Source organism: Hylaeus anthracinus, unplaced genomic scaffold (genome assembly GCF_026225885.1).
Source record: "Hylaeus anthracinus isolate JK02 unplaced genomic scaffold, UHH_iyHylAnth1.0_haploid 2, whole genome shotgun sequence".
NCBI lineage: Eukaryota > Metazoa > Arthropoda > Insecta > Hymenoptera > Colletidae > Hylaeus > Hylaeus anthracinus.
Window position 1 is genome coordinate 3,402,230 of NW_026534838.1, and position 15,573 is coordinate 3,417,802.

At 36.8% G+C, this 15,573-nt stretch overlaps 4 protein-coding genes across 9 annotated transcripts; 1 reads left to right on the forward strand and 3 right to left on the reverse strand.

Moving 5' to 3' along the window:
• The first annotated feature begins 747 nt into the window (after nucleotides 1–747).
• On the forward strand, nucleotides 748–4,847 carry LOC128892914 (phosphatidylinositol N-acetylglucosaminyltransferase subunit A). 2 transcript variants are annotated; one of them, XM_054153565.1, is made up of 7 exons: nucleotides 748–1,188; nucleotides 1,277–1,433; nucleotides 1,506–1,685; nucleotides 1,755–1,995; nucleotides 2,180–2,477; nucleotides 2,553–2,913; nucleotides 2,977–4,847. In XM_054153565.1, the coding sequence occupies exons 1-7, from the start codon at nucleotides 1,163–1,165 to the stop codon at nucleotides 3,046–3,048; spliced, it is 1,335 nt and encodes a 444-aa protein (XP_054009540.1). In that variant the 5' UTR covers nucleotides 748–1,162; the 3' UTR covers nucleotides 3,049–4,847. The 2 variants fall into 2 exon arrangements, with proteins under 2 accessions (XP_054009540.1, XP_054009541.1); XM_054153566.1 differs by having other exon boundaries at nucleotides 1,761–1,995.
• LOC128892908 (GRB10-interacting GYF protein 2-like) lies at nucleotides 3,834–12,542 on the reverse strand. Of its 5 annotated transcripts, XM_054153550.1 has the most exons (16): nucleotides 12,446–12,542; nucleotides 11,607–11,651; nucleotides 11,292–11,523; nucleotides 10,608–10,781; nucleotides 10,309–10,510; nucleotides 10,015–10,228; nucleotides 8,931–9,921; nucleotides 8,496–8,846; nucleotides 8,095–8,406; nucleotides 7,910–8,002; nucleotides 7,408–7,835; nucleotides 7,112–7,313; nucleotides 6,817–7,023; nucleotides 6,292–6,697; nucleotides 5,916–6,145; nucleotides 3,834–5,823 (listed from the first exon to the last, which is right to left on the reverse strand). In XM_054153550.1, exons 2-16 carry the CDS (start codon nucleotides 11,636–11,638, stop codon nucleotides 5,698–5,700), a joined length of 4,200 nt encoding a protein of 1,399 aa, XP_054009525.1. In that variant the 5' UTR covers nucleotides 11,639–11,651; nucleotides 12,446–12,542; the 3' UTR covers nucleotides 3,834–5,697. The 5 variants fall into 5 exon arrangements, with proteins under 5 accessions (XP_054009525.1, XP_054009524.1, XP_054009523.1 ...); XM_054153549.1 differs by having other exon boundaries at nucleotides 6,292–6,694; nucleotides 6,823–7,023; nucleotides 8,496–9,921; XM_054153548.1 differs by having other exon boundaries at nucleotides 6,823–7,023; nucleotides 8,496–9,921.
• Nucleotides 12,543–12,678: 136 nt separating this feature from the next.
• On the reverse strand, nucleotides 12,679–13,850 carry LOC128892922 (transcription initiation factor TFIID subunit 10-like). Its single transcript, XM_054153575.1, has 3 exons — nucleotides 13,445–13,850; nucleotides 13,303–13,367; nucleotides 12,679–13,215 (listed from the first exon to the last, which is right to left on the reverse strand). The coding sequence occupies exons 1-3, from the start codon at nucleotides 13,559–13,561 to the stop codon at nucleotides 13,014–13,016; spliced, it is 384 nt and encodes a 127-aa protein (XP_054009550.1). The 5' UTR covers nucleotides 13,562–13,850; the 3' UTR covers nucleotides 12,679–13,013.
• Nucleotides 13,851–14,088: 238 nt separating this feature from the next.
• LOC128892918 (protein SCO1 homolog, mitochondrial) lies at nucleotides 14,089–15,549 on the reverse strand. Its single transcript, XM_054153568.1, has 4 exons — nucleotides 15,389–15,549; nucleotides 14,766–15,195; nucleotides 14,440–14,645; nucleotides 14,089–14,367 (listed from the first exon to the last, which is right to left on the reverse strand). Exons 1-4 carry the CDS (start codon nucleotides 15,452–15,454, stop codon nucleotides 14,182–14,184), a joined length of 888 nt encoding a protein of 295 aa, XP_054009543.1. The 5' UTR covers nucleotides 15,455–15,549; the 3' UTR covers nucleotides 14,089–14,181.
• Between the last annotated feature and the right edge of the window lie 24 nt (nucleotides 15,550–15,573).

The following is a 15,573-nucleotide window of genomic DNA, read 5'->3' on the forward strand; positions in this document are numbered from 1 at the left end:
GGAAATGGAGGGAAATTAAAGGGAAACGTGTAAGCAAATGAAGGGAATTGAAGGGGAAATGTACCAGGAAATGAAGGGAAATTAAAGGGAACTATACCAGGAAATTGAGGGAATATAACGGGAATAATACCAGGAAATGGAAGGAAATTACAGGGAAATGTGTAAGGAAATGAACGGAAATTATAGGGTGCCCTGTAACTTTGTTGAATTTTGAGCAGCGTCAAGTTCGACAATGGTGCACATCGCTCCGTTTAAAATTGTGATGGGAAATGTCTGATTTTTACAGAATCTTTGTTGTGGCAACAGGAAAACATGATATGCAAAGAGGTTGTACGTTTGCGCCTACGAGTAGGCAACCGGCCCGACAGATCTATAAGTATAGGTTGCCTAATTCAAGGGGCACATTTTCTGGACGTATAGAATTCTGGCCGATTTTGTATTTTGGTATCAGGGGCACATGACACTCGAAGGGATGGCACAATTCTTTATTTTATCTCGAAACTTATGTTTTTGTATCAGTACGATTTTAAAAATTGGTTGACGGTTTATATACTTGTTTAACTATATGTAGTGTATTTTTAATATGCAAATAACGTACTTACTATTTGAACAAAGTAGGGATGCAATTGAGGGAAAAAGGATTCGAATTTCCCTCCATCCATTACTGAACTTCGAGATCATCGATTTTGATGGAAAGTTGAATCGAGTGTGATTCGATTGGCTGCGATTTAAATGTTTCGTTGCTCCACCTGAAAACAATGAATTCATCGTTATTATAATCAATATATTAATGCTAAAAGTATGCAATAGTAACAAAAACGAAGAAAAAAAATGAAGTTCTTGAATTCTTTTATTATATCAAAGACAATAAAAAACGATAATTTATGTACGTAGCGTGGAGAATGTAAATAGTTGTTACCTAACCTCTTCCGATTTTTTATGAGTGCCTAAAGTTTTTCGATTTCGAATTTCTTTAAACACAGAAATAGGATCAATTCTTCCAAGACTCTAAGAGAGAATTTACATGTAAATAAAAGACGCCCGTGAGGTATGAACTATGACCAGATTATCGATAATTATTAATTTCTGATCATTCTTGATTACATTAAATGTAGTATGTATTATCTTGTCATATAAGTCATGCTGCTGTACAGATGTAAAGATGACTACTATGAAGCATAAAATATGGTTAGTAATCTATTAATAAGTAATAGTTTTGGTCGTGTATACTTTCATTTGATATTCACAAAATTTGTAACATTTCACATTTTTGCAGCATGGTTTCTGACTTTTTCTATCCCAACATGGGTGGCGTGGAGGAGCATATTTTTAATTTGTCCCAGTGTTTACTGGATCGTGGACATAAGGTTGTGGTGCTCACACATTCTTATGGAAGTAGAATAGGAATACGTTATATGACAAATGGCCTGAAAGTATGTACCATATATACCTTATAAAATAGAGAATGCCTGCATTTATTTTAACATTATATTCTCTTATTTAAGGTGTATTACATACCAGTGAAGGTTTTTTATAATCAATGTGTTCTTCCTACGATAATTTGTTCCATTCCCCTCATTAGATATATCTTTATAAGAGAAAAAATTCAAATAGTACATGGTCATTCCGCATTTTCTGCTCTTGCTCATGAAGGAATGCTAATTGGTCGATTAATGGGATTGAAAGTAAGTCGATTGTTGCCTAAAAAATAAAACATTCAACATATTAAGTTCATATCATATTTATGTTTGGAGTTTCAGACTATTTTTACAGATCACTCGCTCTTTGGCTTTGCTGACGCATCCGCGATCTTAACAAATAAATTTCTGGAGATATCATTAGCTGATTGCAATCATTGTATATGTGTATCGCATATAGGAAAGGAGAATACAGTATTAAGAGCTAAAGTCCAAAAAGAGAAAGTCTCTGTTATACCAAATGCAGTTGATACTACATTATTTATGCCAGATATCAGTAAACGAGACAATAGTTCAAGTAAGTTTTCTTCTGTACAGGGAGTCCTTCACTATGCTCCTAAGGCATTCCAAAGCTTTCACATAAGTAAATAAATGTTTGCCCATCTCTGCATAATTTGAGGACTTGCTGTACTTGCATTTGTTTAAAATGGCTTAAATTAACCACAGAATATATTATTAATATTGCGCATTATTAATTATAGTTACAATAGTCATAGTGTCGCGACTAGTGTATCGCAAAGGCGTCGATTTATTAGCTCGCATTATACCCAATATTTGTAGTCAATACGAGGACGTGCAGTTTTTGATCGCTGGAGACGGTCCTAAGAGATGGCTGATAGAAGAGGTGCGAGAAAGAAACTTATTGCAACATAGGGTGACGTTACTTGGAAGTGTGGAGCACTCTGAGATCAAGCATGTCTTGAATAAGGGTCATATCTTTTTGAATACCAGCCTCACGGAAGCTTATTGCATGGCAATCGTCGAAGCTGCTTCATGCGGGTAAAGTATCAAACTTAGATTCAAGTCAACGTCAGATCACATGTAATTTTTTACCGATGTTTTCATTAATTGCAGTCTCCAAGTCGTCTCGACGAAAGTTGGAGGTATACCTGAAGTACTACCTCCGGATTTAATTTATCTCGTAGATCCTACGGTATCCGCTCTTATCGAAGGGCTGAAGTCTGCTATAAAGGATTACAGAGAAGGCAATACTAGGTGTCCTTTTAAGATACACAAGAGGATAAGTTTGTTCTACAACTGGTTTAACATAACTAGAAGAACTGAGATAGTGTACAATTTAGTAAAAGAAGAACATAGTAAGAATTTAGGTGAACAATTGACAAGTTACATTCGGAGCGGAGTACTAGCATACTTGCTTGTTGTATCGTTGTGTCACATTATTTTACAAATTTTAGAAGTTCTTGTTCCAAGAAAGGTGAGTTTTACAAATTATCTAATCGAACGATTCTTTTATCTGATGACGATTAAATGTTTCCAGTACATTGACATTGCAAAAGATTACACAGAGATAAACGTTGTTCATACTCAGGGCGAAGGAAAGGAAGAGTAACGTTTCTTCCGCAAGATTCAAAACAAGATTTAGATCATCTCATGCATTTTTTACCAAGCATTCCTACCAACGAATCATCGATAGTATTACTTTTAATACATCTTTCCATGAAATGAATGTTTGCAAGTATACTTTTTTGATGAAATATTTTTATCTTGTATAAACGTGTATCTACAAAAAAAAACCAATGAACAAATACAGTGTCCAAAGTACAAATACAATTGTTCGCGAAAAGCAAACGTTAAAAAGCATTTTTTATTGTCACACTCTTATTATCACAAACACATTTCAATCATACCATTCGTTAAAAATATTTTCATACGTTTTTTTAGAGACTTTTTTATTATGATAGGTAACATCGTATGAATTGGTGTGTTCGTATAATATCATAACAGTTCATAATTATAATTAGCCGCAACGCTTATTCACATGTAAAATATATTGCATCATTGACATTAAAAAATACCTATGTTATGTATAGGAATCGCTCGCATTTACAATTTATGATGTGTGTTTATTTGTTTATAATATAGTTCATGCGATATTTTGAACTTAACGCGCCGAGAATACTGTGATAAATTAATCATACACATGAATGTACCTGTATGTATGTGTGTGTATGCGCGTGTGTGTAATATGACTTTGGTTTACATTTTCTTTCATAACCACTGAGTTATAAGTTCTAGAATATTTTTAAGCGAAATTACTCATTTCAAGACAGTTTACAAATTACCTTTCGAATGTACACATTTTTAACAAATTAAGAAAAAAATGGAAAGGCTAAATTGAAAATATAATAATATTTATTTTTATTATGTTGTACGTTAGATACAATAATAATAATAATAATATTAATACAATATCAATTATCTGGATTTGCCTAGTTAATTATCCTTGTATTACTGTACATTTATCTATTTATACATAAATCTTTCACGTAAGAATCTATGATCTTTTCCTAAAGATTTTAATTTCTTTTCTCTAAGGAGAAGATCATCGAACCTTATTAACAACCATTATAATTATTAAGAACGGTTAGATTCGTCGTAACATTTCCCGCGCTTATGAAGAATATTCGTGCCATATTTTTTTTCGTTTTTGCTTTTCCTCAAATCCAATTAAAAAAAAAAACCATGGAAAAAAGAAATCACATGTTTCCAAACGTGTCGACAAATTTTCACCACATGCTTCTTATATCCGACAGAGGACTCTTATGTAACATGTACATTTACAATTAAAACTTTACAAAAGATACTGCTGTCTAAATATTGCGTTAATGAAATCTTACATGAATTCTTCGTTCAGTGGTTATCAGTTTCGATTGACCTCGGTTATTATTATAAGAAGTATATGCCGACGAGAGTGAGATCCACACGTAGGCACACGCAGTGATCGATCCGGAACTTCTCTTATACGCTATGTAAGTCTCTCAAAGTCAACGGTTTCTAAATATTACACGAGCTTACTTTCATATTCTTTTCTTTCAATCTGAAGCAAAACAGAAGAATGAACGATAGTTCTCTTTATAAATCGTTCGACATGCAAGTACTATTTTTTTTTTTCATTTTTTTTTCATTTTCTTTCAAGTCAGTGTTCTCAAAGTGTTAAGAAAGTACAAGAAGGTTCTCGTTTTCCCCGCAACGTAATTACCACTGAGACGTTACGGTTCTCTTTAATAAGTATTCGGTTTTTTTTTTACTTTGTTTTAGGTTATGTGATATAATACAATCGTCTCTTATATTCGTTCAAAATATTTCAATTGCTCTTAAAAAACGGTTGGTAAATTGGTCGAAAAGAAACTTTCAACGTACCAAACGTAAAGTATTGTTCTCCAAAAACACAGTAGCGCAATATTACCCATGATAAAGGTCCTGTTAACGTGATGTCGCGGTAAAGAAAAAAATCCATAGGATTCATATATACATACAATATACTCGGTGCGTATAGTTAAATCACCGATACACACCAGCATAAACACTGAGCTCGATCAATCCTCCATCGATCAGGTGCACGCATATCTAACAAATTTTTAATTTCCTCGCTGTAATACCGTTCTAATTATCAATCACGAACACACATACTGCTTTCACTGTTATGTTTCCGCGTGTACGAGTTGTCAATCGGCATAGTATCTTTGTTCACGGCGAATAATGATGAAATATTACAAAATGTTCAAATAATGTGTGTTGCGTATGTATGTGTGTGTGTGTAGGGTAAGTAGGAGATGAGTGTGTCGCCTTACGTTCGTGAAGTATTAATCCTTTTCATTTGAGTTATGTACAACAGAGTTTCCCTTCTCAAAGTGTCTTTCAGTATTGTTTTAAGATGGAAATAATGCCACGCTGCGAAAATTGTCGTCCTAAGGCGCCCATTAATGCACGAGTAAAAAATACGATTGAGAGACCAAGAATTATCCTTGCCCATGCATAATCATACAAAAATTTTATGATGTGTAAATATATATATATATATATATATATATAATATATGTATATATATATATGTTTGTAAATGTATTACCGAGGTACTCGCACAGGGTTTCTTAGAACTGTGATTTGGCATCTACAATAAATAAATAACGAACCGTATTTGTCAGGCCAAGCGTAGCATGATTTCCACGATGTCAATCAAAACCGTTCCAGGATTAATTCAAACACCTTCACCGTAATCACGATCACCCACGTTGATACGATCGGGCGCCGCGGTCACGCTGAAGCCAAGGATCCTATTATCAACTTTGTACATTTTTCCTTTCTTTGGCTTCTTCGACTTCCCCTGAAAAATAGTTTCTATTAATTAATAACTTTGTTATTGGTAGTGCTATGGCTGTGAAAGTAGTTTCAGTTCCGCGGACTTCCTATAAATACCTTCACTTCCTGAAATTCCGTGGGCGCATTAGGATTAACGGCCGGTGCCGGCTTGCAAAGATCGTCAGCCTGAGCCTGAGGTCGTTGGGCTGACCGCCATTTGCTACGTTTCTCTAAAAACTGCTTAGCGAATTCTGAACTCTGTTTGTTATCACCGAGGTAGTCTCTTACATACTCCTTCACCTCGTACGCTGACTCAATGTCTCGCAAGAATCCAACGAACGTAGGAACTATGAAGATGAAGTATTGATCAGTCCAACTCAAACAAATGAAATTTAATACCAAGTCCCTACCAAGTACTATGGTGTCAAATCGCTTGAATATCATAAATATGTATCAGTTTCGTTACAACCAAATTCTAACGGGTTCTACTTACTATCTACGGATACCTGTAAACCGCTCAGAGCTTTGTTACACCATTGCGTGAAATCGTCAATCTTGGCAGTGTTCTGTTCGAATAATTTCTTCACAAGCTCTTCCTCCCTCTTGTTTTTGCTCTTGTTCGCCTTGTTGCTCTGCTGTTGCTGCTGATTGACAGCAGGCGCTTTAGCAGTTGCGGCCAGCTTAGTTGGTTGCTTCGTAGTTGTAGAAGACTTTATTGGTGTGGGTTCATCCCAAAAACCACTGGTACCGCTGTTAGTGGACCAAGCTTGACCACCGCTGGACGTGCTCGAATTGGCCCAGTTCAAGCACTGGGACGCAGTGCCCCAAATCCCAGCGCTTTGCAACAGGCTCGCCGACTCTTTCTGGCCCGCCCTTTCCTGTCGTTCTCTCTCTTGCTGCTGGAGAGTCAGCAATAATAATCAGTAACATGCAATTATCAGTTATTTTACTCTGTAATCCATTGATAGTGATTGTACGAGGTTCGAATATAGAAAGATATAATAAGAGTAATAAGTACCTTTACCTTGGCGATGCGCTCCTGTTCTTCCTGTTGAATTTGCGCGAGATTCTTCACTTGTAATGGCTTGCTGGAGGCGGTGGCCTTCTCTGCCCACTTGAATTGCAATCGCTTGGAAGAATCAGCCTCCGTCGCTTTCCGGGCTGCTACCATAGCTTTCTGGTCCGCGATCTGCTGCTGCATATGTTGTTCAAACCGTAGTAGCACCTGCGATACGATTTGGAGATTCAATGAAACTGATTGTGCACTACTGGTTTACACAATTAATATTACTTTATAGGTCATTCTCACGCACAGCTTTTTGCTCTCGTTCAAGTCTCTGGATATCTGCGAAGGAGGTAGCAGGAGTAGCAGGAGCTGACGCACGAGGTGCTTGCGCCCAAGGTGCTTTAGTACTTTCTTGTAATTTACGAAGCGCTTCCGCCTCTCGTCGCCTTTGTTCCGCTCGGCGGGCTTGCTCTTCCGCTTCAGCTTGTTTGCGCGCTTCCGCTTCTTTTCTACAGAAATGAAAACATGGTTTTATGGATATTTTACAAATAACTTACACACATGTAATTAATAAATACTGTAATAAATAATAATATTGTATACCGAATTCGTTCTTCCTCCTGTTTTCGTTGTTCTTCTTCCAATTTTTTCCGCTTCTCTTCCTCCTTCTTCTGTTTCTCTTCCTGCTTTTTAAGTTCTTCTTTCTTACGCTTCTCTTCTTCCAACTTCTTCCGCAAGTTCTCTTCTTCTTGTTTCCGCCTCTCCTCTCGTTTCTTCTCCTCCTCCTTGCGTTTCTTCTCCTCCTTCTTCTTTCGTTCTTCCTCTTGCTTGCGCTTCTCCTCGTCTTTTCGTTTCTTCTCCTCTTCCTTCTTCTTCCGCTCCTCATCTTTCCGTCTCGCTTCTTCGACTTGTCTGGCTTGTTCTTCCTTTTTCCGCTTTTCCTTCTCTTCCTCGGCTTGTCGCTGTAACTCCTCTTGCTTCCTCAACTCCTCCTTCTTTCTGTCTTCCTGTAGCCTAAGATTTTGTTCCTCCTGTAATCAACATTTTAATATATTAACATTATTTGCGTGGCAGTCGACGTGTTCATTTTCATCATAGCACTCACCAATATCTGCTGTTCAGTCTTAATTTCCTTAGTGTGTAGATCCCACAACGAGGATGGCAACTGGCCAGGAGGTACTGCGGGTATTGGTCCAACCTGTTAAATTCATGTTACACTAAAGGACTATTGCTTTCTACAATTATTATAATAATTAGTTTCTAACTAATGGTACAGTACAGCACATATACCTGTGCCAACCAATTCTGTGCATTAAATTGTGGATTTATTTGTGGCGGTGGCTGCGGCCAAACAGTATCCATATGGGGCGTTTGTGGGTGGCCATTGGCATTGACACTGAGTTGCCGTAACAAGGATTTTATGGGATTGTCTTCTTGTGTCGTGGGTGGTGTGGAATTTATACTAGGCTGTTGAATTCCAGGTATGTTCTGCACACCACCCATCTGCTGTATAAGTTGCTGTATAGGATCAATGGCAGGAGGGTGTGCAGGTGTGGTAGAATGTGGATTCGACGCTAAATGAGTCTCTGGTTGCGTTTTAGCCTGTAAATAATTGTATCACAGATAATACCTGTAGAATGTTACAATGAGAATGCTCAAATATTTTAAAATGACATACGCATCGCACGAACCTGTTGCATTTGGGTGAAAAGCTGCATGACAGGATTCGAAGCCTGAGACGAAAGGTGAGATACGAATGGATTTGTAGAGATTGGCACCTCTGGGATTTCCGAGTCTTGAAGAACATATTGAAAAATCAACTGATTCTGTTCAACAGGACTCAACGTCGCCCAGTGCTCGGATTGAGAAAGCTTCGCTATAGCTGATGTCCGCATTTGCCTAAGAAGTAATTGTTGGTTCTGCAGTAACCGTACTTGCTGATATTGTAGCAGAAGAAGAGGGTCTTCTATACCAGCTTTTGGTAACGCGGATATGCCAGCAGGTACAGAGTTAGAAACAGAGGGAATTACTTGATCCGTTAACTGAAAAAAAGAAGATACTCTTGTAAGATGAAAAAAATAGAAAGCTCTCCTTAAACAAAACACAAAGAAATGATAGAAAAATACCTTTAAAGGAGGAATAGAAAGCCCAGGCGTAAACGGTATTCTACCGCAGATTTTCATCAACTCCCCTAACGTGGTGTACCGATCGTCACAGGTTCTCCTTACCATCAAACCCGCGGTGAAGTAACCGGCTTTACACCATTCTGCCATTTCGCTTGCTAAGAACGGACCCTGAACTTCACCCTGCGGATCACGGTAAAACCATTTCTCCTGTCCATTCGTGGGTGGAACTGTGGAAGATTGGTTACCAATGGCAGGCGGTATACTGGCAGTTTTCTCTCTGTGACTCTCTTCATCTGCCATCAATTTAGCTACTAACGCGTTTGCCTCCTCCTTCATTCTATCCAAATCATCATCACTCTTCTGCCTCGTGTTCTCTAGCCCCGGGCAGTGCACGATGCTCTTCTGAGGCTCTGTTTGCAATGGGACTTGCCTTTTCACCGTAGGAGCGATCGGATCTATTTTCACCACCTCTGTTTCGACCTCCTCCCTGACCTGTGCTTTACTGGGAGACTTATTATTCCCGGTATCAATCGGTGGTAATTTTTCGATCTCACTTTGTTCTGTATTTATTGCTACTGTGTTTCTCTTCTGCGAATTCTCAGACGACGTCGACGCTGACACGTTAATAGGCGTGCTATCCGCCGTTGTAGACGATTTCGACGGAGAATTGCTTCTCCTCTCCTTCTCAACGGTTTCCTCTTTATCGCTAAACGGATTAAACGATTTAGGTCTTTTCTTGTTGATTGTGTTAGCTGTATTGCTAGGAATCCGACTCGCTGTCTGACCCTGAGTAGAACTGTAAGACAAAGGCTTGCCTCCACCAGATTTCGTTGTATTGGCGGCATTTCCTTCGGAAACACGTTGAGTTCTCGATTCCTGAGTACCACCTGCACTAATTACCCCGTCTTCGTCGTCGTCCGAATACATTCCACCATGGAATGCACCAGAAGCATCAAAACTGCCTCCGCTTTCACTAGGATTCTCGGTGGCCCTGGAATTAATTTTAATAGAAAGTATAAATCCCGTACTTGTGAGCTTGTAATTACAATATAATATAAGCGTTTAAAAGATTTTTAAAATGTACCATTCAGGAAGGTTGTTATGATTATTGTCATGATGATTCGACTCCCAGGTACGCGCGACACGTTGAGGTGGGTGGTGACTCGAATCGTGAGGGACTCTGTGATTTCCACGATGTTCCCATCTCCCACTACCGCTCCGACCTTCCTCCCCGTCTCCTTCGTTTCTATCTAATCTATCTCTATCCATACTCCCACCTTCGCGCCAGCTGCTTCTACCTGCAAGATATCATACGTTTTAATGATAATACAGTTATTATTGAATCGAATACTTCGATAATTTATTACAGAAAATTTACCCCATTTTCGCCAGCCGTCATCATCTTCTGTACCACCGCGGTGGCGCCGCCAATTCCCTTCCATGAGGGAACTGCCACTAGCCCCGCGACTTAATTCTTTTCTAGGACTAGTCGAACCGTTCCACTCGCCTGGATCTGAAGCTCCATTTCTTTCCGACCACCCACGCTCGCTTTGAGATCTATCGAATTGGCGGTTTCTTCCCTGGAGATGATATATATTCACAGATAAATTAAAAATAAGTATTTGTGAGTTCCATGTTTCAGTCTTTTTTTTTTTTCAAATAAAATAAGTTACATACTTGAAACGCTTGACTGTCGATTCGAGTTCCATCTCCTGAATCGTCAAAACCTACTCCACGCGAATAATGAGAAGAATACAAGCTACCTCTTCCATTCCTCCCACGCCCCCCGCGATCGACACTTCCGCCTCTTCCACGAGCACCAACATTAGTTATCCCTACATTCCACATTCGCTGCAAAAGTTAAGTGAATAATTTGTGTTATTATCAAGTATACACTAATTAAACATTATACAAAAGTTTACACAAATTCTTAAATTTGTAACAAATATGTGGTAAACATAACATATAGTATACATAGAGTGACAACAAAATAGCAATGATTATGTAAAGTAGAGAAGAGTAGATAGGATGGTGCTATGAAGAACTAGCACAAGGGCTCCAGTGTGTTATATTTTTAGATCTAAACTGACTTCACAAAACAGTTCTCAATATACAGGGTGGATCACTTAAATGGAAACACCTTGTTGCTTATAGACATATAGAAAAAACTGTTTAAAGAACATGGAACTGTTTCAAGGAGCAAACATAATTAAACAAATATTTTCTCCTCTTGTTTGGAATTTCAAAATATGCATTTTCTTTCAACACTTTTCTTGTATATTTTTGTATTTCCAGTTAAATTACTTCATCTTATAGAATATAATTACCATTATCTGTATAACAATTTATTTAACTAATTACCGTTTCGTCTTCTGTCATCTGTACAAGAGCCAAGGGAAGCTGGGTTTTCTCAACATATAATGTAGAGAAATTTGTCAATGGCTCGGGGGGCTTGCAATTACGGTCAAACAGAATCAACATTTCTTCTCGTCCGTATCTATGTTTCGCTAAATGATAACGCGGAGTAGTTAAACTTGTAGTACCTCCACCGCCTCCACTATTATTGCAACTGTCTCCAGACAGATTGCGCAACCTGTATATCAGTTATAAAATGTTAAATTCTATGAATACTACATACATGATACCTTATAATAGCATCATTTAAATAGTACTAACCATTCTGGACCAAATTTCATGGAATCCGTCATGACAGGCTATTTGCTGAAAAAGATATAATTTTGTTACATAAACGTTTATTATTGTATATGAAATAAAAGTTGCACAAATTGTTTCAAATTGAAAGAAGGAAAAGGACAATAAAGCAATCTATCGAACTGCTTCAAAAGTTAGCCAAGGAAAATAAAATCAATGATTAAGAGATTCAGTATTTGTCTGTTTGAAGAAGATAAGATACTGGTAAAAGGAATTTCAATGATTCTGATCATTTCACAGACTGCCCTTTGTCTTCTAGAGTTGCATGACAGTAACCACAATGTGCGAGATGAAGTTGGTTGGTACACCATATAATAATCGTGTCGATGACTTTTACCTGTTGCTCTGCAAAAATCGAGCAAACCATGTCCAACAAGCCCAGACATTGCCAATGGTGTGTTATTTTCAAATGGCAGCCAAAATACGTGAAAGAGAAGGAAGCAAAGAGTAGTTCAATAGTAGAACACTATTGAGCAAAGTACTCATCAGAAAGCTGTGAATTCTTTTGAAGATCAATCAGCACCAGTGATAATACCACGGGGTGAGAAAAACGCAGAGGAAAGTGTTAAAGTTCGTCGCGCATTCAGTTAAACGAAGATAGTACGCATTTATTTATACATCTTCCTAAACAGATCAATTTCCGTGAGCCCAGGTGGCAACATTAACCAAACTTTTTTTCGTTTACGAACGTCATGAACGTCGGCGAATAAGGAGCTTTCTAAGGCAAATACTGGATGGGCATTCCCGATCGTTCGCAGAGCAACGGATAAGAGCAGAAATTGACCGACAAACCGGAGAAATACCTCACTGATCTTCGAAATTACTGAGGACAGCAATACAACACACCAATATGGCTGATGGTTTTTTAAAGAATAAAACGCATGCGCGGATTACTGGTACACCTGAGTGATCGAAAGTCACTAGAAAAACATCGTTTCTATATCTATCAGCTGAGGAAATTTATCTTTATTCTCTATATTATTATTATTATTTATCTTTATACTCTATAGTGCCCTATAGTACGACCACCACGATAAAAATCAGGGAAATTGTATTTTTATTTTTATGAATAAATGAAACTTTCAATTATGATACACAGAATTCGCTATAAAATGATTGCTAAAACATGCGCGTCACATATTTGAAAATTATAGAAGGGTTTCTAGAGTGGAACGTAATGTATATGAGTCTTTGTAATCTTATGGGATCTATCATATACATACTTTAAGCTACATCAACTTTACACTTTTGTAAATATGTTTTTTATATTAATACGCAAACTTACAATGATGCTTCCAGAGTCTACTTTGTATATAGGTAAAGGGATACCAAAGCAGCAAATAAAATTAAAGGAGACATGAAACTTTAAAACTAAACAAAATAATGTGGTTTTTTGACAATGATGCCGTATTCAGCTACTGCAGGCGTGAGATCTTCCATGGTCAATGTGTAACGTCGATCCTTCCCCTTTGTTTTTGTGTTCTGGTTTGCTCCACGAGTCTTGCAATGCTGCAGAGCATCATTTGCTATTTCAGATATGAATTTCTGTGCCGCTAGAGACACCAAACGTACTCTATAATTAATAAAGATATTGTTACAAAAAAAAAAACACAGAGTTGAAACTTTCTAATGGTCTTTAAAACTTGTTGTTCAGTCTTACATTCTGGGATCTGTTGTGTTGAAACCAGCTGTGTGTAAGTAGTGTTCACTGATTGCATCGGGTACCTGCAAGAACAAGACCATTTAATGTTTCATCTAAGAATTAAATAAATAGCAATAATGATAATATTTTGTACAACTACCGTGGGTGTATAATCTTCAAGCTGTAATAAAAAATCCGAAAGAGGCTGGCCAGCTGTTTTTGTCTCTTCATTTGCTGTATACATCGGTGGTGTTTCTCTTCCGTAATCTTCCGCCATTTCAACTTAACTTCTTTTACAATAATATTAATAAATTTGTTGAACGATAACCCTTCGAAACCTTCAAAATTTGAATTGTCACTGACAAATTCTAACCTCTAAACACTGAAAACACTACGATTCGTTAAGAATTATAGTAAAATACAATAATAGTTTTAACAGAATCCTTGTAATCTTTTTCTTGTTAAAAAAACAATAACAGCAATAACATGAAGTAAACAATGTTGCAGAAGAGATTGTATATGTACGTGAAGACGTCAGTGTCAATGCAATACACTAGAGGGCATAAATAATACTGTAAGACACATACAATTTCTTCTTATCTAGGGATATATTGTTTAGTAAGAATTGTATGTGTAAAAATATTTCTTAATTTTTCTATTATACAATAATAAGTATAAATATATAATTTAATTATATAATAGGATTTATAAGGATTTATGCGTTTGATAGTTTAATTATATTTTTTCATTATCGTTATGGACAATTAAATGTACATGAACTTAATGATCAATAAAAATTAACAATTCCATTCAACATGACAAGTTTTCTTTAATAATCCTATAAATATATATTAAAAAATTGTTTCTCTATATAGAAATGCATACAATATAAATAATTCACGTTGCTTGCAATGTGTTTTTAAATGGTAGCGACGGAAGCCAAGAGTCGTTCTTCCCTACATCGAATTTGGTTTTATTTAGATAAACACTGTGACTAATTTGCTCAGCGGTATGTGTTTGTCCATAATAGTCTACAAATAAACCATCTGGATCTACTAAGTATATTATGATTGTGTGGTCAACCTGAAATAAAATAGAGTTATGAGAATATTTATACGAACAGTAAAGCTTAAATTGTATAGAAGCATTGCTAACAATGTAATCAGAGTCTTGATCCTTGGGTCCATTGGTGTAATACACCCTATAGGCCTTGCACACATTAGCGATCTGTTCTTTTGTCCCCGTAAGGCCAATAAATTTATCAGAAAATTCTTTGATATATTTTCCTACAATTTCTGGACTATCTCGGTCAGGATCCACAGAAATGAATATAGGCTGTACTTTCAGACTATATTCCTTTTCTAAAATAAGGCTTTACATTAATATACGTTACATTACAGCATGATTAAAGTTTGTACAGACTAAAGGGAGCAAACATTCAAACTTTGTATTGCATACTTTGATCATTGTTCAAGACATACCAAGTTTATCAACAATTGCAGACAGTTTTTCAAGTTCATCTGGGCATACATCAGGGCAGTGGGTGAATCCAAAATAAATTAGCAACCACTGCCCTAAGAAGTCATCAGACTTCACTAATTTCCCTTTAGAATCAACTAATTCAAATTTTCCTCCAAGTGCTGCTTTTCCTATCTCACGCCTCCTTTCCTTGGCTAATTGTGCGTCTTTTTGCTTTTGTAAATAATACAAGTATAATACGAGACTTCCTCCAACCAAACTTGTAATTGTCAAGTTCTTCCATGTAATGGGTGACTTTCTCGAAAGTGAGATGTCATCTTTCTTCTTTGGCAATGTGTTTATTTGATCATTCTGACACAAAATTCTACGGTTACTTATATATCGAACTTGTGGATAATATTGTTTGAAACATTGCAAACTCTCAGGTGGCAACTGTAATCAAATTTAAAAGAATGCAGTATATACTTCAACTACTTTATAGTTTAACATAAACAAAGTTATAAAGTAACAGAGTAATATTATAATATTCGAGTACTAATGACTCACTGTACATTATGGGTTTACGATTGCTTCACTAATAAAGAAAAAGCTACATGTCATGAATGATCATTAATGGCATACTTACGTTCTTAAATGTCTGTTTCGAATACCTATGTAACAACAGAAATGATTTATTTAGTAAACTTGACATGATTCCTGTCGTTCAATCAGCTTGAAGCCGCATGGAGGTTATGTGAGATATTGTAGGTTATCGTTCTGCGCACGCGCAATTTTCAAACACATGATATGAACGCGCAATTTTCAAACACA